Source organism: Bos javanicus, chromosome 25, assembly GCF_032452875.1.
Source record: "Bos javanicus breed banteng chromosome 25, ARS-OSU_banteng_1.0, whole genome shotgun sequence".
NCBI classification, from domain to species: domain Eukaryota; kingdom Metazoa; phylum Chordata; class Mammalia; order Artiodactyla; family Bovidae; genus Bos; species Bos javanicus.
Genome location: NC_083892.1, coordinates 39,242,721 through 39,262,400, shown reverse-complemented (window position 1 = coordinate 39,262,400; position 19,680 = coordinate 39,242,721). Strand labels below are relative to the sequence as shown.

The 19,680-nt window shown below is 55.7% G+C and overlaps 1 protein-coding gene across 2 annotated transcripts in view; it reads left to right on the top strand.

Moving 5' to 3' along the window:
* The first annotated feature begins 4,343 nt into the window (after window positions 1–4,343).
* Window positions 4,344–19,680, top strand: part of FOXK1 (forkhead box K1) — a 51,794-nt gene continuing 36,457 nt past the window's right edge. The window contains exon 1 of one of the 2 annotated variants that reach the window (XM_061402282.1): window positions 4,344–4,895. In XM_061402282.1, coding sequence (XP_061258266.1) covers window positions 4,393–4,895 — 503 coding nt within the window. In that variant the 5' untranslated portion in view covers window positions 4,344–4,392. The remainder of the gene's footprint in view (window positions 4,896–19,680) is intronic. The other variant, XM_061402283.1, reaches the window with a different exon arrangement.

Sequence of the window (19,680 nt, the reverse complement as noted above, 5' to 3'; positions counted from 1 at the left end):
TGGTAAAGAATCCACCTGCAGTGCGAGAGACCTGGGTTGGATCCCTGGGTTGGGAAGATCCCTCGGAGAAGGGAAAGGCCCCACTCCAGTATTCTGGCCTGGAGAAGTCCATGGACTGTATGGTCCATGGGGTTGCAAAGAGTCAGACACAACTGAGCGACTGTCACTCCCTAGAGCACCAGGGTGGTCCCTGGATACATATTTTTTCAGTGTTTGTTTATTTGGCTATGCCGGCTCTTGGTTGCCGCACGCAAGACCTTCGCTGCGTCACTCAGAATCTTCCGCTGCAGCGTTCCAGCTCTCTAGTTGCAGCCCGCTGACTTAGTTGCTCTGTGGCTTGTGGCATCTTCATTCCCTGACCAAGGATCAAACTCGAGTCCCCCGCAGTGTAAAGCAGATTCTTAACCACTGGACCACCAGGGAAGTCCTGATATTTCCATTTTTTAATTAAGGTAGATGTACCTGTAGAGTAAGATTCACTCTCTATTTTCGTGCACCGTTGTGCTTTTGACAAGCACGTGGAGTCACATAATTGCCACCACAATCAGCACCGCTCCCCCCGCCGAGATTCCCACATGTCGTTTTGCGGTCAGCCTCTCCCCAGACCTCCAGCCCCTGGAACCACTCATCTGTTTCTGTCTCCACAGTTTTGCTTTTGTTCCCAGAATGTCCTCCAGTGAAAGCATATGCTCTGCACTCGGCGTCCTCCGCGGTGTCCTGTTATGCAAACCCTGCTCCTTTCCTAGTACTGCATCCACTGTGTTCCATCATATGTTACCCCTTCCCCAGGTGGGGTGCATTGGGGTTGTTGGGTTGTTGAAGTTTGGGGTGTCAGGAAAAAGCCACTGTAGACCATCATGAACAATTTTTGTGCCCACCCAAGTTTGCACTTCACTTGGATAAATACCTAGTCATGGGATTGCAGGCCATTTGGTAAATCAGTCGAACTAGATAAGAAAGTGCCAGACTTTTCCACAGTGGCAGTACTATCTTGAATTCTCCAAGCCCTGTGGAAGAATGCTAGAAGTTCTCATCCATTTTAATGTTTAATAGGTGAACTTAAAACGGATGAGATTAAAACCAGTGTGGTTTTTTAACCAGTGTGGTTTTAATCTGCTCCCTAACAATGAATGGTGCTGAGCATCCTCTCCTGGGCTTGTCACACTTGTATCTTTAGTGAAAGATCTGTTCACATGTTTTTAGATTTACTTTTTATTGATTATCTTTGGCTGCACTGAGTCTTCAGTGTTGCGTGCAGGCTTTCTCTAGTTGCAGAAGCAGGGGCTACTCTCTAGGTGCAGTTCACGGGCTTCTCACTGCAGAGGCTTCTCCTGTGGCTCACAGGCTCACAGCATGTGGAATCTTCCCAGAGCAGGGACTGAACTCATGTCCCCCTGGGTTGATAGGAGGATTCTTAACCATTGGACCAGCAGGGAAGTCCATGGTTTTCATTTTAATGGGTTGTTTCTGCAGACACTCAGTCGCCTCTTTTTAACTGGGCCTTCACCGTCACCCCCAAAACAGTGTATGTTTCTTGTCGATGGTTTAGTGTCTTGGTGTTAATTCTGTCCTGTTTTGTTCCTGTGACCAGGCTCAGGGCCTTGCGCCCATGGCTTGCACTGAGAGCCTGGGTGTCGCGGGCTCAGTGGCTGTCCAGGTTCTCCCTTGCAAGCCTTTTCTTTTTCCTTTTTCAAGTGAAGGCGTCATGAAGCAACTTTCGCAGGCCCCGTAGACCCAGAGGGAGTGTGAGAAGAGCTCACTTTCTCCAATTCTGGATCTTTAATGCCTTTTTATTGCCCCTGTTCTGGCCCCTCTCTATGTCAAAGCTGTCAGTGTATATGAAGGCTCCCCATTTAAGGAGAAAAGAACTGCAAGGTTAAACGGGAGTCTGGGACTGCAAGGTCATCGTGAGTCAGCCCTGTACGCTCCTGCCATTATCACAGACAGGTTGCTGCTCTTCAGGAAAAGAACTGTCTATGACTGTCCGTCTGCGCGGAAGTCTTCACATTTAACGTTATTGGGCCTGAGGGGCCCTCGTGTATCACAGACTTGTCCTTAAAGAGTGGGAAGTCGCCCCAGATGAGCCAGAGGAAAGAACTCGGGAGGTTGTATATAGAACTTTTTATTAAAAAAAAAAGTGGTAAAATACATAAAATTTACCATCTTAACTATTTTTTAAAATATTTTATTTGGCTGTGCCAGGCCTTAATTGTGGTAAGAAGGGTCTTTGTGGCGGCCCGTGAGATCGAGTTCCCTGACCAGAGGTCAGACCCAGCGCCACCGCGCCCCCCCAACCCCGAATTAGCCACTGGGCCACCAGGGAAGTCCCCTAACAATCTTAGGTGTAAAGTTCGGTAGAGTCCATTCACAGCGTTGTGCAGCCATCACCTCCAGAGCTTTTTCATCTTGAAGAACTGAAGCTCTGTCCCCACTGAACACTAACTCCCCATTCACTCCCTGTCCCCCGGCGACGTGCCCACCCGTCCCCCGTCTGTCTCTGTGAACTTGACTCTGCCAGGGACCTCACCCGGCGGACTCGGGCAGCGCTTGTCTCTCTGTGACTGTGCGATTTCCCTTGGTGTCTTTGTCCCCAGGGTACATCCGTTGTCATGGGTGTCAGAACTTCCTTTTGTTTTTAAGGCTGAAAAATGTCCCATTGGACAGGTTGGCGGGCCTCTGGCTTCTCAGGGCACTCCGAATAACGCTGCTGTGAACGTGAGAGCACAAATCCCGTCTCAGGACCCTGCTTTCAGTGCTTGTGGGCACAGATCTGAAGTGGACCTGCTGAGTCAGACGAGCGTGTGTTTTCCGCCCCACTGTCTCCCAGAGGGGCCGCGCCGTTTTCCATTCCCACCGCCAGCATGCCTGGAAGCGTCTCTGTCTGAGATAAACGCCACTCGACGCCCTCAGTGTCTCTCCACCTCCCAGATGCAGCCTCTCGCCTGGCCTCCTGGTTTCCTAACCGGCCTCCCAGTCACGCTGGCCCCTCTGCAACTCAGGCTTCGCACGACAGCCAGTGATCCTATTTCGAATTTGTGGTCCGCGTGATGCCCTTCTGCTCACCACCCTTCAGTGGTTCCCACTGCTCTGGGATCAGACCCAAGTTACATGACTGCTGATCTGGGCTCTTCCCTTTCCCAGCTACCTGTCAGTCCCTAGAAAGCACCTTGCCCCCTTTCCTTAGCTCACGCTGTCCCTTGGCTGGAATGCCATCCCCAGCTCTCACCCCACCCCCCAACAGCCTTGGATTTCAGCACATCGTGGCTCAGAGAAGGGTCCCAGATCCCACGACCTTGTCCTGGTTCCATGGACAAGTACCATCTCTTGTTGCAGCTTCTTGTAAAAGCGTCTTACTTGCCCTGAACCGCAAGCACTGATTCTGTTTGTTCTGTGTTTTCAATCACATGATGGTTGGGTTAAAACCTCCTGCAGCCCCAGACTAGACAGTGGCTAAGCAGACAAGCGTCCTATCCTGGGGAGGGGGGAGGGGAGGGGGCTGGGCCCATCTCCCTACATATGTCACCTTGCAACAAGGCCTCAGACTTGAGACTGCTGTAATTTTGTATTTGTTAGAATGTTACTTGATTTCTTCCTGCATCTCCCACTACACTGTAAGCTCTACTAGGAAGGGTCTGTTTTCTCCCCACCTCAATAATTATTAAATGATGACAGCGCGCAAACACTGGAGGGCCCTGACTGATTCAGGAACGGGCATGAAGCACTTCTGAAGGATGCCTGAAGTAGCCGGATCTGCCTTTTCACTGAAGACCCCCCTGCAGGCATCTGTCTCCCTGCCCCACCCCCGCCCCGCATTAGACTGTAACGGATGTAAGGACCTAGGCGCCTGGCCTGCGTCCTGGGTCACTCGTGTAGCTACTTGTTGAGTGAATGGATGACTCCGAATTGGAACACAGGGCATCAGGGGTCGCCAGCACCTTCAAGCAAACTCCAGTTACAGCGCGAGACCCCTCAGTCTTGGTGCTTAAGTAGGATCGCACTTTGGGGTGTCGGGTGGAGCCTCTAGAGCCCAGGAGGCTGCTGACGTCAGTGGTCCCTTTCTGCAGCGAGTGACCCAGGATCGAAACTTTCCAGTGCGGCTTCTTGGGGGGCGGGGGGGTGAGGGCGGGGGTTCCCCTCCCGCGTCCCGGGGCCGGAGGAGGCGGCTTCCCACGGCCGGGCGCGGCGGCGGCGGCAGCGGCGGCCAGGGCCCACCCCCGGGCGGGCGCGGCGGGCTAGGCGCGGCGAGCGGACACGTCCCCCTGGCGGCCCCGCGCGCGCCGCGCCCGGCGGCTCCGCTCCGAGCGCTCCGGGCCGGGATCCCGCGGCCGCCGCGCCCGGAGCCCCGCCCCACGCGCCGCGCCGCCGCCGGAGGCCGCCCGGAGCTGCGCGAACATGGCCGAGGTCGGCGAGGACGGCGGGGCCCGCGCCCTGCTGGCGCTGCGCTCGGCGCCCTGCAGCCCGGTGCTGTGCGCCGCCGCCTTCCCGCCCGCCGCGCCCGCCGCCGCTCCGTCGCCGCCGCCGCCGCCCGCCCAGCCCCCGCCACCCCCACCGCCGCCGCCGGGCGCGATCGCCGGGGGCGCGGGGGGCGCGGCGGGCGAGGCCCTGGTGGCCGCGGCCGCCGCCTCAGTGCGCCGGAGCCCCGGGCCCGCGCTAGCGCGCCTGGAGGGCCGCGAGTTCGAGTTCCTCATGCGGCAGCCCAGCGTCACCATCGGCCGCAACTCGTCGCAGGGCTCGGTGGACCTGAGCATGGGCCTGTCCAGCTTCATCTCGCGGCGCCACCTGCAGCTCAGCTTCCAGGAGCCGCACTTCTACCTGCGCTGCCTCGGCAAGAACGGCGTCTTCGTGGACGGGGCCTTCCAGCGGCGCGGCGCGCCAGCCCTGCAGCTGCCCAAGCAGTGAGTGCCGCGGCCCCCGCCCCGAGGACGGCCCTCCGACCCCTGACGGTCGCCCTTGCCCCTGGGCTTGGGGTCGCCGCCCCCCGCGCCCCATCCCTGCCCGCGTTGGACAGGAGTCACCTCCTGACCCCAGCCTACCTTGGGCCGGGGGCAGCCCCCACCCCCCATCCCGGGCCGGGCCTCAGGGTCGCCCTTGCCCCTCTTCCCAGCAGAGCGTGGGGTCTCCCCGTCTCCTCCCGATCTGGACACGGGGTCACTCTTGACCCCTGCCCTGACGGCGCCCAGGGCGTCGAGGGTCGCCCTTGCCCTCCCGCACAACCTGGACACCAGGGACCCTCTATCCCCGCCCCTTGTCTGGACTGCGGTGGCTCTCAAATGGACTGGCTGGAAGGGTTGCGCCAGGCAGTCTGCGGGGTCCCCAGGGTGGAGGGGGGGGACCCGGGAAGGTCAGGCCCCTTCAGGGGACAAGAGGTGAGTGCGCTGGGGTGAGGACAGGAAGTGTCCTCTCCTCTGTGTATCTGAGGATGCGGGCCAGGGGTCCCCATGACTCGGGCATCCAGGGCACAGTCGGGGTTCCTGGGCAGGAGGGTACGTCCCAGCGAGGAGGCAGGGAGAGGGGGACCCGCCACGCTTGGGGGACAGGCGGCCGATGCCCCGTGGGACTTCAGCAACACCCTCGTGTTCCCTGGCCCTTCCGGTTCCCAGCCTGCCTACCGCCCTAGCCCGGAGGTCCTTGCTTTCTCCCGTCTGCGGTCAGGTCGCTGTGCAGGTAGTCATGCCGCGCTGGGCACTTTCTTTTTCTCTGTAGCAGTTGCTTCCCACTCCTCACCAGTGTTCTGCTTCTGCAGCGGACCTGTGTTCCAGAGTTGTCTCTGACTAATTACTCTCGCTTTTTATAAGCACCCTGGGTCTACAGGATTTTTTGGTGGGGTGAGTCCCAGGGCCCAAAGCCTGTTTCTGTAACCTTCTCCCCTTTCTAAGATCTCAGCGCGTTTGGTTGTTAAGTATTGTACTGAGTAATTTTTCAGCATCAGCAAGGACTTACTGGTGTTTAGGGCCTGGGGAGTGTGGGGGGTGGAAGGTGAAGGCGTAGACAAACTTTGTTTTCCAAACATGAAAGCTGTGTGTTTCTGTAAAGCCAGGACTTGATGAATAACAGAATTGTCTTATCCAGTGGTTGCTGTCTCTCTGTTGTGTCTTCTCCACAACCTACACACTCCCCATCCAGGCCATTAGATGCGTGCTGGGGCCAGCCCCTCGCCTGGTGAGAAAGTGACAGGCAAGCAGTGCCTTTCCCTCCCTGCCCTGTAGCCCTCGGAGGCCCAGTCTGCTAGGGCTTCTTTGTATAAATTCAGGTTCTGGAAGGGCGTCCGCCCAGCAGTCTTGTTTTCAGAGCTCCCTGCCCAGCCGCTGAGTGGGTGCAGCCCTGGCGAGGCGAGGCTCACCGAATCGTGAATGCACCAGTATTTTCTCTAAGTCAAGGGGAAGAAATTTCAGCCGGAGGAGCCCTCGGTTCACGCGCTGAATAGGCGAGTCCCCGGCCCATTGTTTGTGAAACGTGACTGGTGATCACGCTGCCTCCCTGGCCCTTGGAGCCAGCAGCCCGCACGGCTGCCCCTCTCCGTCCGGGACCCTGCCCACAGCGCTCGTTGGGCTGTGTTCAGATTCACGCGCCAGGGCGATGGAGAATCCACACAGCAGGACGGGCATGCTGGTGGAGAGACCCCTCGTGGACATCCGAGTCGGCCTTCCTGGGAGAGGGCAGTTGTTTCTCAGACCGTCCAGGCCTGTGGACAGACGTGTTGGAGCCTGCCTGGTTGGATGTTGTTTTTATTTGAGGAAGCTCAGCCTAGGTGGTCATGTCCATGGGACAGAGGGGCTGTTGAGAGCTGCTCTTTCGAGTTGGGGCAGGGGCTTCGGCTCAGCACGTGGAGAAGCGATCAGGCAGGGTTACTGAGCCCAGAGGAAGGAAGTTGGCTGTGCGCACTGGGTGTCACCTCGGGATGGGAAGTTTGCTGCTGACTGTCAAAGAATGGCAGCAGCGAAGTCCGTTTCCTCTCAGGCCTCAGTGGCCGGTGTCGCCACGAGCGCACGAAGCTGTGGTGTTTCTCCGTCGTACTTTGAGAGAGTGCTTACCCTAGTGGGCGCTGCATCGCCCGCTTATGGTGGGCGCTGCCCCAGACCTGGGGCTCTTTGTGCGGGTCGTCCTGCTGGGCGCCCCCGTGTGCCACCCTGCACACACACGCACCCCCTCCCGCACACACACGTGCCCCCCCACACACACACAAGCACCCCTGCACACCACCACCCCCGCCCCACACACACACGCACCCCTGCACACCACCACCCCTGCCCCGCACACACACGCACCCCTGCACACACACATGCACCCCCCCGCACACACACACACACCCTCCTGCACACACACGCGCCCCCCCACACACGCACCCTTGCACACCACCACCCCCGCCCTGCACACACATGCACCCCTGCGCACACATGCCCCCCCTTGCACACACACGTGCCCCCGCACACACACACACACACCCCTCCTGCACACACACCCTTGCACACCACCACCCCCCGCCCCGCACACACACGCACCCCTGCAGACACATACCCCACACACACACACACACACGCACCCCGGCACACACATGCCCCCCCACACACACACGCACCCGGGCATACACACGCGCCCCCCACACACACACACATGCATCCCTGCACACCACCACCACCCCCCCCCCGCCCCGCACACACATGCCACCCCACACAGCTCCCCGGGCCGTCCCTTCTGTCCCTCCCCCGACTCAGGGACGCACGAGGTGGCGAGGAAACCCAGAATATACCCACCTTTGTGACTACGAGTAGGTTTTTCCAAAACTAAAATGAAACACTTTTGAAATTACTGGCAGGAAAAGAAAAACTGCTTGTGACAGCCCTGGGGGCCGACCCCGCTGGGTGACCGTGAGAACTGGGGGGGCGATGCTGTCAGTCCCGCCGCGGCCCCTCCCCTGCAGATCTCCGGGGCCCCCCGGGTCCCCAGGCCTGGGCGCGGCGCCCGTCAGCTTCACGTGGAGACAGGCCCCCCAGCACTCGGTGTGTAAAAAGCGCGGTGTTTACAGGCTTGTTTGTCGATGAGGAATCAGTGACCGAGCCTGCAGCTCCCCCCGGGGGGAAGAGCGTCCCGAGGCTCTGGGTTTCTGAGGCGGGTGGTCGCCGGGCCTCTCCTGGGCCCTGCGGGCGGGCGTGGTTCCTGTGTGTGGCTGGAGGTCGTCAGGCCAGCAGATCTGCAGTTTGCATCAGATGGAACCTGTGAACTAAAGGAGGGGGACCCCGCACGGCCTCGGGCTTGCTCTCTCGTCTCCCCTTTCCAACCGTCTTTCCCAAAAGCGTCATAAAATAAGCATGTGAACATGTGGACGTGAGTTTTTACAGTAAAAGCAAGACTTTGCTTGTGGTGGCTTCCGCGGGCGGTGACACTGATGGGATTCTTTTTACTTTTCTGCGCGTCCCAAGTTTTCTGTGATGAGCATAGGTCTTTTTTTCCTTCTTTTGAAGACTTTTCATTGCAGAAAGTTTCAAGCGTAGAGACAGTGGTTCCCGGTGCCGTCGCCCAGCTCCCACGGCTGCCGCGCTATGGCCAAGCTTGTTTTATCTGCATCCCCCCGCCCGCCACGCGTCGCAACTGTCCGAGCACTCCGTCTGTAAATATTTCAACAAAAGATAAAGATTCCTTTTTCAAAAAACCTAACCACAGTGTCGTTATCACACGTAAAAAATTAATAACAATCTCTTACTATCATCAAATTTCCAATGAGTGTTTGGATTTCCCTTCCCTTTTCTTTCTTTTCTCACAGTGAGTTCCTTCGAATCAGGAACCAAATCAGGTCCAGACGCTGTGATTGGCTGGCGTGTCTCTCACATCTCTTTCAAACTGCAGGCTCGTCTCATCCCCCCTCCCCTCTCTCCCTTTTTTTGTCCCTGATGAAGAAACAGGGTCATTGGTCCCGTACACTTTCCCACGGTCTCTCTTCCCAGATTGCATTCCCGTGGTGTCTACTGCGTCCTCTCCCTTGGCGTTCTGTAAATCAGTTTTCGGACCTGGAGCTTTGGTCAGACTCGGGTCCAATGCCTTTTTTTTTTTGGCCAAGCCTGCCCCGCGGGCAGAGGCCGGGCAGGCACGTGCCTGTCCCCGTGGCGGGCTTCTGATGGGCGCTGCCCGCGCCCCTCGGCCTGTTGTCCCCAGTCCTCCCATCGTTGATGGTGGCCGCCGGCACGTGTCCCGGGCCGTGCTGACGCAGTCCGCCCTCCGAAAGGCGTGTCGTGAACGGAGATGTTACGGATCATGGCCTCTGCAGGCATCCCGTGATAAAAATTAATTGTAACCACCAAAGCATTTAACTACATAAATAATTGTTCAGGCGCTATGAAAACATACAGGCTTCCCTGCTGGCGCCTGTGGTAAGGAGCCTACCTGCCAACGCAGGAGACACAAGAGACGCAGGTTCGGTCCCAGGGTTGGAAAGGTCCCCTGGAGAAGGAAACGGCAACCCGCTCCAGTACCCTCGCCTGGAAAATCCCATGAAGAGAGGGGCCTGGCAGGCTGCCGTCCATGGGGTCACAAAGAGTCGGACACAACTGAGCTTGCGCACTGTGGACCCATACAGGACATGCTTGTTGCTGTTCCAGCTGGTCACTGGAAGAATATTGAATTTGTTACTAACCATCTTAGGGTAGTCACCAGGTTGAAATATATTGAAATTAATGGGAAAATGCCCAAGACTTGGTGAGGACTGCAGGTGTGGGTGGAAGGCCTCAGGGCCCAGCATCCCCAGGGAGAGCAGCTGGCTCCTGTCCTCCCTACCCTCCTCCCTGTCCCCCACCCCCACCCTCAGCCCGCCGAGTGCCGCGGGGGCCCCCCAGACGCGGTCTCTCCATCCTGGGCGGCAGGTCGGGAGCAGGCCTGCATGCAGAGCTGGGGGCGCCTTTGGGGCAGGGAGGGCGTCAGGTCCCAGGGGTGAAGAGGTGAGACTTCGTGGTGCTGGCTGTGTTTCCGTGTGGAGAGGAGAGCGGTGGGCAGGGAGCAGGGCCGCGTGCGGCCGTGTGTGGAGCCAGGGGCCCATAGAGCCCCGTGGACACGGTCATCAGGCCTGACCCCTGAGGACTGGGTGCGGGGGGCTGGGGGGCCGGAGAGGAAGAGATGCAGCCGAAAGGCCTCCTAAAGGAGGCGTGCTCTCATCTGGTGATGGAGCCGGCCAGGCGGCGTGTGTCTAGAAGCTCCGGGCACGGTGCCCACGTGGAATGAAACTCAGGGGAGGTTGGAGGGGCGTGCCGTGGAAGAAACGGAGCTTTGGAGTCCAGCTAGTCGGATCTGGATGGTGTAGTTGAAATACGAAATGTGGCATTTTCTCTAAGTAGGAGCTTTGTTGTGTGTTTCTTACTGTGTGCTCAGTCACATCAGTCATGTCCGACTCTTTGTGACCCCATGGACCGTGCCCTCCCGGCTCCTCTGTCCATCGGATTCTCCAGGCAGGAATACTGGAGCAGGTTGCCGTGCCTTCCTCCAGGGCGTCTTCCCGACCCAGGGATCAAGCCCACATCTCCTGCATCTTCTGCTTTGCAGGTGGACTCCGTACCTGTTGAGCCGTCGGTTGGCAATTATTGTGTTATCACATATGCCAGTTCAAAGAATGTGTCTTGTTAAAAACTTACTTTATAAACGTTTGTAGGCGTGTATTAATAGCAAAGTGAGAGTTCGTGCATTGAATCTATGTTCCAGTATTGAATTCACATTGGCTGTTTTGGACTCATCTCCTGTGTAAAAAAGTTTCTATAGTGCTTAAAAAAATCAATCTGTGGTAAGGATGGTTTTTATTATGCAGTATGTGTTGAATTTATAATAAACTTATGAAAGTCTTCATCGTTGATGAAGGAATGGAATTGGTAGGTGCTAAAAGAGCATTGAGAAGAGTTTTAGTGGTGTTCATAGTACTTTTGAAAAAGACACGGCTCTGTTCACAATTACATGCTGGCGTGAAAGGAAAGCATTTGATGTGTAGATACGGTAATTTACCCTGTGCTGTTTCTGCATCTTGCGAATGTCAGGGGATAAACTTGCTAAGTTAATGACAACTCGAATTACAGCAGTGCCTCATTTCCATAATTACCCTGCATTTAAAGCATTTCATATTAAAATGAGAGGGTTATATAAAATGCATTTACTTTGATTTCCTGGAAAATAGGCCCTCGCATTTGTGACTTGTTATGAGATTTTCTAGTTCATTCTCGTGGCTTCTGTGGCTTCTCACGAGTTTCTAGTTTTCTGGTAAAAAATGTTGCTGGTAGATCTAAAAAGAAAGAGAAATGTAGCCTGCCTGTGTGCACGCGTTTCACGGCCCCGGAGAGGGAGGCTCTGCACCATGGCCCGGTGCACCCGGCCTCGCGCTGGCTCAGTGGCCGCCGGCCCGCGGCTGCACCCTGGGGCCTGGCGGGCTCTGCCTGGGTGCGGGGCGAGCCCGTGGGGGGCTCGCTTTGCTTAGCCCTGAGGGCTCCGCGTCCGTTCCTGAGGCTCCTCTCCCCTAAGAGCCAGCTCAGGTGTGGGTATTTGTTGGCGGTGACTCCGTTAGAAAGGAGTTAGGAAGGAACTCTCGTCCTTAGTCACCGGGGACGTGTTTAACTGTTTGTTTACCGGGGAGCCCAGAGAGCTCTTGTTTATATGGGGTGTGTCTGTTACAGTTGCCACATTGGAAGTTGCCCTGAGAAAAGAAGGTTTATGTATTTATTAATCTATTTAAAAATAGCAATAAGAGGCCTATTTCAAAAATAACTTTCTATGAGAAAATAGCTCCGTCTCCCCAAACAAAAGAAACTGGGATGGGTGTTCATTTCTTGGTAAGCGTCCTTTAAGTCTGCCCTGATTGATGCAAGACCTGACTCTCCCCGGCCGGCCTCTGCTTACCGTGTTGTGATACGTTGCTTCAGCTAAGTTTCCTGGGAAAGGGAGGAGAGTTTTCTAGTCTTTGGGCAAGTTGTGGGAGTTCTCCCATGCCTCTCCAGGCTGGACAGCAGTGGTTTCTTGAAAGTTGACTGCAGGATGCCATCTGCAACCTCATCCCTGGACTTTAAAACCGAACATTAAAACCCGTTGCCCTCTCTTGTGTTTTGAAAAAATCTTTACCCATGGGTGATTTTGTAGCCTCATGCTTTGGTCATTGAGGAAAATACCAATTGAATTATGCAGATGTAATGTCAACATATCTTATTATACAAATGTTTTATTTTTGTTCTATCGTTAGTTACTTTTGATCCACTCGAACCCAATAACTCACGTCTTTGAAAATAGAAATCTTTGAAAGGATCAGTCTTCCTGATGTAGTTTAATTTTGCTCTAAAAGTTGAGTGAGAGCACATTTTGTAGAAGTAAGTCAGTGTTGTTGCCAGCCTTTCTGAGCATCCTGCGGCATGATTGGCTTAAATTTTAGTGTTTTCGTATGTGCAGTCAGTTCTGGATTAGCTCAGGTGGAGCTGTCCAGCCCACCAGTGACTTCTGCTCCTTCCCTGCCCCTGGAGGGGTGCCGTGGGGTCCCTGGGGGCTCCCCTCCCTTTCCCTCCAGCTGCGGCCGTGGACCCACCAGGAAATGGGAGAGCGAGGCCAGCGGTCATGGAGTGACTCAGCCCTCTAGGACGTCAGGGACAACATGGGATTTTATGGCATTATTCCTTGTTTGGGATTTTTCGTGAACCATTTCTAAGCACAATTATAAAACAAGACTGGGCCCCTTTTGGTGAACATAAACCTTCCTTCCCTCCTCCTGCTCCCATCTCCTCCAAGTGGATGTCTTTCTGTCTGTCTGTCTGTGTCTTCCCTCCCCCAGTAGCTCGGCGTCACACACAGCATCAGGCTCGTCTTCTGTCCCATTCTGGAAAGACTGCCTGTCGTGGTTTGTGTCAGAAAAGCCCGAGGGTCTTGCTGTGTTTCTGGATGAGCGGCTGTGAGGTCAGATGCGCTGGGACCGGCCCCCCCACACACACACCCCCATCGTCTCCTTTCTCTGAGTCACAGATGCTCTAGGTGAAGGGCCAGTCTAGGTGCTGACCTGATGAGGCGAGCGTGCCATCAGCTGGGGACGCGCAGTGCTGGGCTGGGGGTGGCTGCAGGGAGCCGGGCGTGGGTCCTGGAGAGCCTGCCCGGAAACCCCGCGCCCGCCCCCGTGTCTGGTTTGGATGCGTTTACAGAGGAGGTTGAGGAGCCTCCGTGTGTTACCAGGAAGCCTCGCTGGAGCGTTCGTCAGTGAAAGGTAGCCTGTAAACTCAGTGCTGCTCCCGATCCCATGTGGAAAGGCTGTCAGGATGAAGCCCGATGCTTCTCATGACGGAGTGGCTGGCAGCAGACCGGCTGGCGCCCAGGGCCCACGTGAAGAGGACGACGGCCCGGTGGAAGTTTGTGCCCACCCCCCCACCCCGCCCCCGCCACGGGGACATAAGTGTCTGGTCTGCTCGGTAGTTACGTGCCCCACGCTGGGAACAGTGACTCATTGTGGCCGGAGGAAAACACCTTCGCTCAGAGTGCCCGGCTGGGCTGGACCCCACGTGTACCAGCGCCTGCTGCCTGCAGCGCCCGGCCCTCAGGGTGGCTCAGCCGACCGTCGGGCTTTCTCAGCAGTTCAGTCTTTCCCTGGCGTGGCACTGGGAGCAGGTTCCAGGCCCCTCCCCGGGTGGCCGGGCGGGGATCTTCCCGGTGTTTGGAACACCCTGCAGCAAAAGAAGTGCCCAGCAGGACTGCCCGGGCCCCGCATGGCTGTTGACACTTGAAATGTGGCTCATGTAACCAGAGAGCTGATTTTTTTTTGGCTGTGTGGTGTGCGTGTGGGATCTTAGTTTCCCAACCAGGAGTGGAACCCAGGGCCCCTGTAGTGGACTCAGGGGGCCCAGCCACTGAACTGCCAGGAGAGCCCCTGAGTTCTAATTTTTATTTTGCTTTTCAGTTTTTGTTGTCAATCAGTCAATAAGTTGTGTCCAAGTCCCTCTGACCCCATGGACTGCAGTACACCAGGCTTCCTGTCCTTCACTATCTCCCAGAGCTTGCTCAAAACTCATGTCCATTGAGTTGGTGATTCTATCCAAGCATCTCATTCTCTGTCATCCTCTTCTCCCACCTTTAATCTTTCTCAGCATCAGGGCTTTTCCCAATGAGTCGGCTTTTCACATCAGGTGGCCAAAGTATTGGGAGTTTCAGCTTCAGCATTAGTCCTTCCAATGAGTATTCAGGACTGATCTCCTTTAGGATGGACCGGTTGGATCTCCTTGCAGTCCAAGGGACTCTCAAGAGTCTTCGCCAGCACCACAGCTCAAAAGCATCAGTTCTCTGGCACTCAGCCTTCTTTGTGGTCCAGCTCTCACATCCGTCCTGCCCGTGTGTGGGGCTGTCCCCGGGCAACCTTGGGGAGGTGGTGGGTCTGTGGATGCCCAGGCCCCAGGGCATGGCTGCCACCACAGTTTACTCCACTGGCCTCCGAAGCATGCGTCTTGCTTCTGCCGTGTACCTCGAGGTGTGGGGTTGGGAAAGCCTGATCCAGGCCATGGGGTCAGGTCGCGTGCGGGGCAAGTGGTCCTTCCGCAGAGGAGGGCCCCGTTCAGTGTCTGCCACCCTGAACCGAAGCTAAGTCCAGATGGACGGCTTCTGTGTTTCCCTTCGTTGCCTCAGTACTTGAAGTCAGAGGAAGAAAGTCAGGGGATCTGAGACACAACTCCTGTGGGTGTTGAAGACGAAGGCAAATTTGCAGCTTTGCAGGAAGTTAACAGTGAAAACCCTCTCCCTGGCCCTTTGTAGCCCTGGGTACGTTGATTATGGACAGATCCCCTGCGAGTCCAGCTCCCTAAGGCTCGTGTTTGGGTTTCTGTCCTTGCAGACTTTTCCCTCCTTGCTGAGCAGGTGAGTACCTGTCCAGAGTTGGAGTGGACACCTGCTTGGACCAGGTTGCTCTGGTCTGTGTGCCTGTGAGGGGCCCGTGTGTTGACCTGGCAGGACTTCCTGGGCCAGTCACTTGCTGAGTGGACACTGGCCCTCGTCCCTCTGGTCCTGTGTCCCTCTCAGGGATCTGGAGGTTCCTTGAGGGTGGCACTCACACGCATGGCCCCTGGGACACTCCGCATCCGTGGAGCAGATCTGTGTGCCTGATCTTGTGTGGCCTGCGGGTGGCTGGACAGGGTCCGTTCCAACATCTTACTCACAGGAAGTCCAAAACAGTTGTTTCTGACCAGTGGTTAGAAAACTCTTTGAGTGGCCAGGCCAGGACCCAGGCAGGTGCCGTCCAGTGTCGTGTCCGCTCATCCTGACCCCCTCATCAGCTCAGTCTGCACCCGGCCTGCAGGGAGTCGTGCGGGGCCCTTGGATGGGCTTGGGCCCGGGCCCCTTCCCCAGGCTCCTGTTGGTCAGGTTTTCCTGGCGTTCGGCCACGCCGTGTCTCGGCACGTAGCACCTGCCGGGGCTACAGAATCCAGACTGCATGGTCGCCAGCATCACAGCCAGAATCTGCAAGTCCTCTTCACTAGGAGCCCCATGCCCCTTGTCACATTTAATCCCGGGCGTTTATAGACTTCTCTCGGGGCTGGGTAACGTGATGGGGACTTTTCTCCCTGATCATTTTCTAAAGGTCAGAGCTCCTAGGTAGGAAAAGGGGGCCCTTTCCCTTCACTCTGGAGTGTGTATTTCCCCAGAGTAAGAGTGTGTCCATCGCCAGGTCTGGCCCTGAGTCCGGGCAGCGTGACAGAACCTGTTTTCCGGCGGCCCTCTTCTTGGTTCCGTCACCAGCTGGGCTGGGTCCAGGCTGGAGGCTGCACCCAGGGCCCCGTCTCCAGTGACCTTGACGCTCTTAAGAGAAAACAGGAGTCACTGAGTCGGAGGGACTCGATTTTCAGCCGGTCTGTCCAATCTGACGACGTCCTGATTGGGTTCTGGGGAAGCGTCTCTGGCTGGAACGCTGGCCCGGGCCGCGTGCCCTTTCTGAGTGTTGCACACACATGAGCCTTCTCGACTGGATCGTGTGGCCACTAGGAGGATTTTGTGCTGTCGGGCTCCTCCACCAAATAGTTACTGGTGTTCTTGTGATTAGTAATCTCTGAGATTCGGTACTGGAATAAAACAGTAATTTCTAATCCAGCCACATTTACCCCTTCTATAGCAGTGTTTTAATTCACTCTCAGTGATGGGAGTTGGCTTGGCTGGGCCCCCCGGCAGGGGCAGCGACTGGCTCACCCCGGGCAGGACCCCGAGAGGTGGGCAGGCGGGGCTCTAATCTCACACCAGCCTCCTGTGTGCCTGACCATCACCACGGCGTTCGTGCACCACAAACGGGGGTGCAGGGCACTTTGCAAAGGAAAAGCTGTGCCTTGGAGGGGGAAGCCCGGGACTGATGAAATAACTCGCACGTTATGGAAGGCGTTTTAAGAAATACAGGAAAGTGCAGAGGACAGTGTAACGTGTCCTCCGTCATGTCCGGTCATTTTCTGTTTTTTTTTCAAAAGAAACAACAGGTCGCAGGTGACTTTGGGGTCCCCTGAGTTCCCGAGAGCCTTAGGAGTTTGATTCTAGTCCTTCGTCATACCTTCCCGACCCAGAGCCGTCTCCGAGTGATGCTTGTGCAGTTGTGTGTGTGTCTGTGGTGGCGGGGGGCCGATTTACATGAGTGGGGTCTCACCGTCAGTGTGCTTCCACGGCTGCAGGAGGAGTGCTTCATGGGCGAGACGGTCAGATGCACGGCCGACCGTGTCTTCACAGCCCCGAGGCCTGACCGCTGCCCTTCCCGGCCCCGCAGCCTCCGGTCCCGCCTTCCTTCCCCTGTCCCGCCTGCTCCAGCGCTCACACCCCTGCACCCGTGCACTCCTAGGCCTCACCCCAGCATCCCTGCCCACCCCTCATCCCATCCGGGGCCCCGGGCTCACCCTCAGCCGCCATCCCTGAGCTCACGGCTGGATCCGGGGGGCCCCAGCGGGCCTCCGCTGGTCCCCTGCCTGGCGCGCCCGCGGTCGCCCAGTGGCGCTGCCGCGGGGCCGGGTGGGCCAGCAATGTGTGCTCTGCGTCCCCCGGGTCTTCCTGGAGCTTACACCCGTGCGTTTCCCGTGTGACACGTATGTGTTGCTGCCCCACTAACCTGGAAGGTCTTGGGGGTGAGGTCCGTGCATGGAAGTGTTCATGCGGCAGTTGGTCAGGGTTACCTGGGCCTTTGCCCCGCAGCGCACCCCAGAGGAGAGCAGGGTGGGAAGGGCCTCGGGACTCGGAACCACGCTTGGAATAGTCCTGGCCAGACAGGTGGCCGCCCTGCCCGCCCAGCAGCAGGCTGAGCCGGCGGGCCCTGTCCCCGCCGTCCACCTCCCCTGCGGGCGTCTTCCGAGCTGCCCGGTGTCCCCGGACACTGTCCACAAGTACAGGGGTCCTGTAAGACACTCGGCCCATATTTGGGGGCAGTTGGTTCTTCAAGTCTCTAGGAGCCTGGTGGACCTCAGTCCCCATATGGGGACACAACTGAGCAACCAAAGGGCAACAGCAGGTTTCTCCCTCTAGACGGGCCTGTGACCTGTAGGGACTGAGCCGGAGCCCTGGGGACTCAGCACCCACAGGTGTGTCTCCCTTTTCTGGGCAGATCCACCAGTCTCTCTGTTACAGCTCCTTGTGAAGTGAAGTGAAAGTCGCTCAGTCGTGTCCAACTCTTTGCAACCCCATGGACTATACAATCCGTGGAATTCTCCAGGCCAGAATCCTGGAGTGGGCAGCCTTTCACTTCTCCAGGGGATCCCAGGTGATCTCCAGGGGATCAACCCAGGGATCGAACCCAGGTCTCCTGCATTGCAGGCAGATTCTTTACCAGCTGAGCCACCGGGAAGCCCCGCAGCTCCTTCTGGTCATCAGTGTCTCAGCCTTCACTTTTTATCATTTTCAGAAGTGTAATTTCATTTTTTTTCCCCCTGCCATTTAAGCAGCCAAGGAAATCTGATGTGTTTTTAACATGATAACTATTTTTTTTAATGCTGAAAAATTGATAAAGCCGGTCACTTTTTTAAAGGCACCGGTGAGGGTCTCTATCTTTGGAGAACTTGTCTGTCCAGAGGCTTTTTTCCAGAGGGCTCCATGACTCCATGACTAACGACCGCAGTAGTTAATCCTCGCCAGAGCAGAGGAGTTGAAAGTCTTGAATTCTCAAGCTTATTGGCGAGTTTGCTTTCTCAGCCTGCATTATCTGATTTTCTTAAAAGTCAAAATTCTTCAGAGTCATTTCTTTTCTGGAAAAGTCTGTTTTTAAAAGAAAGCCAAAAAAACACACATTAGCTTGACATCACACATCTATGCAGCCTTTACTATTTCAAACCTTTTGGTGTTACATATGCAACCTGCGCCCATACAAACTTTGGAAAACGCAGAAATGTGGGGAGAAGAGCCCCAGACAGTGGCCCCCACGGAGGTGACCGCTGCTGCCTTCGGAGTGTTCCTTGCGCCTTGTTTCCTTTTTAAAAAACAAAACAAAACACTAGAGCAGGGGCTCTGCTGAAACTGCATATTTGCAATTTCACTGCTGCTGGGGAATTGGAATCCGTCTAGCCAGGGGCTCTAAAGCACCTTTTTTATGTTAATATCTGTGTGGCTGAGTAGATTAGGGCCCTGAGCCCGGAGTTGGTCTTTAAACGGAAGGGAGGGTCCCCGAAGAGTCTGGCCTAGGGACCTAATACCCTGGGGTTGGGCAGAGTCGGGGGCGGGTTGGGGTGGGACTCCCCTCCCCCATCCCCGTGGGCCCCAGTTCCTAGCGGCCAGATCAGATAAGGCTCTTGGTAACCAAAACGCTATTGCTAAGGCCTCCCCAGACAGCCATTTTGCTTTTTTGCATTTCTTTTCCATGGGGATGGTCTTGATCCCTGTCTCCTGTACAAAGTCACGAACCTCAGTCCATAGTTCATCAGGCACTCTTATCTATCAGACCTAGTCCCTTAAATCTATTTCTCACTTCAACTGTATAATCGTAAGGGATTTGATTTAGGTCACACCTGAACGGTCTAGTGGTTTTCACTACTTTCTTCAATTTCAGTCTGAATTTGGCAATAAGGAGTTCATGATCTGAGCCACAGTCAGCTCTTGGTCTTGTTTTTGTTGACTGTATAGAGCTTCTTCATCTTTGGCTGCAAAGAATATAATCCATCTGATTTCGGTGTTGACCATCTGGTGATGTCCATGTGTAGAGTCTTCTCTTGTGTTGTTGGAAGAGGGTGTTTGCTATGACCAGTGCATTTTCTTGGCAAAACTCTATTAGTCTTTGCCCTGCTTCATTCTGTATTCCAAGGCCAAATTTGCCTGTTACTCCAGGTGTTTCTTGACTTCCTACTTTTGCATTCCAGTCCCCTATAATGAAAAGGACATCTTTTTTGGGTGTTAGTTCTAAAAGGTCTTGTAGGTCTTCATAGGACCGTTCAACTTCAGCTTCTTCAGCGTTACTGGTTGGGGCATAGACTTGGATTACTGTAATATTGAATGTTTTGCCTTGGAAACGAACAGAGATCATTCTGTCGTTCTTGAGATTGCATCCAAGTACTGCATTTCAAACTCTTTTGTTGACCATGATGGCTACTCCATTTCTTCTAAGGGATTCCTGCCCGCAGTAGTAGATATAATGGTCATCTGAGTTAAATTCACCCATTCCAGTCCATTTTAGTTCGCTGATTCCTAGAATGTCAACATTCACTCTTGCCATCTCTTGTTTGACCACTTTCAATTTGCCTTGATTCATGGACCTGACAT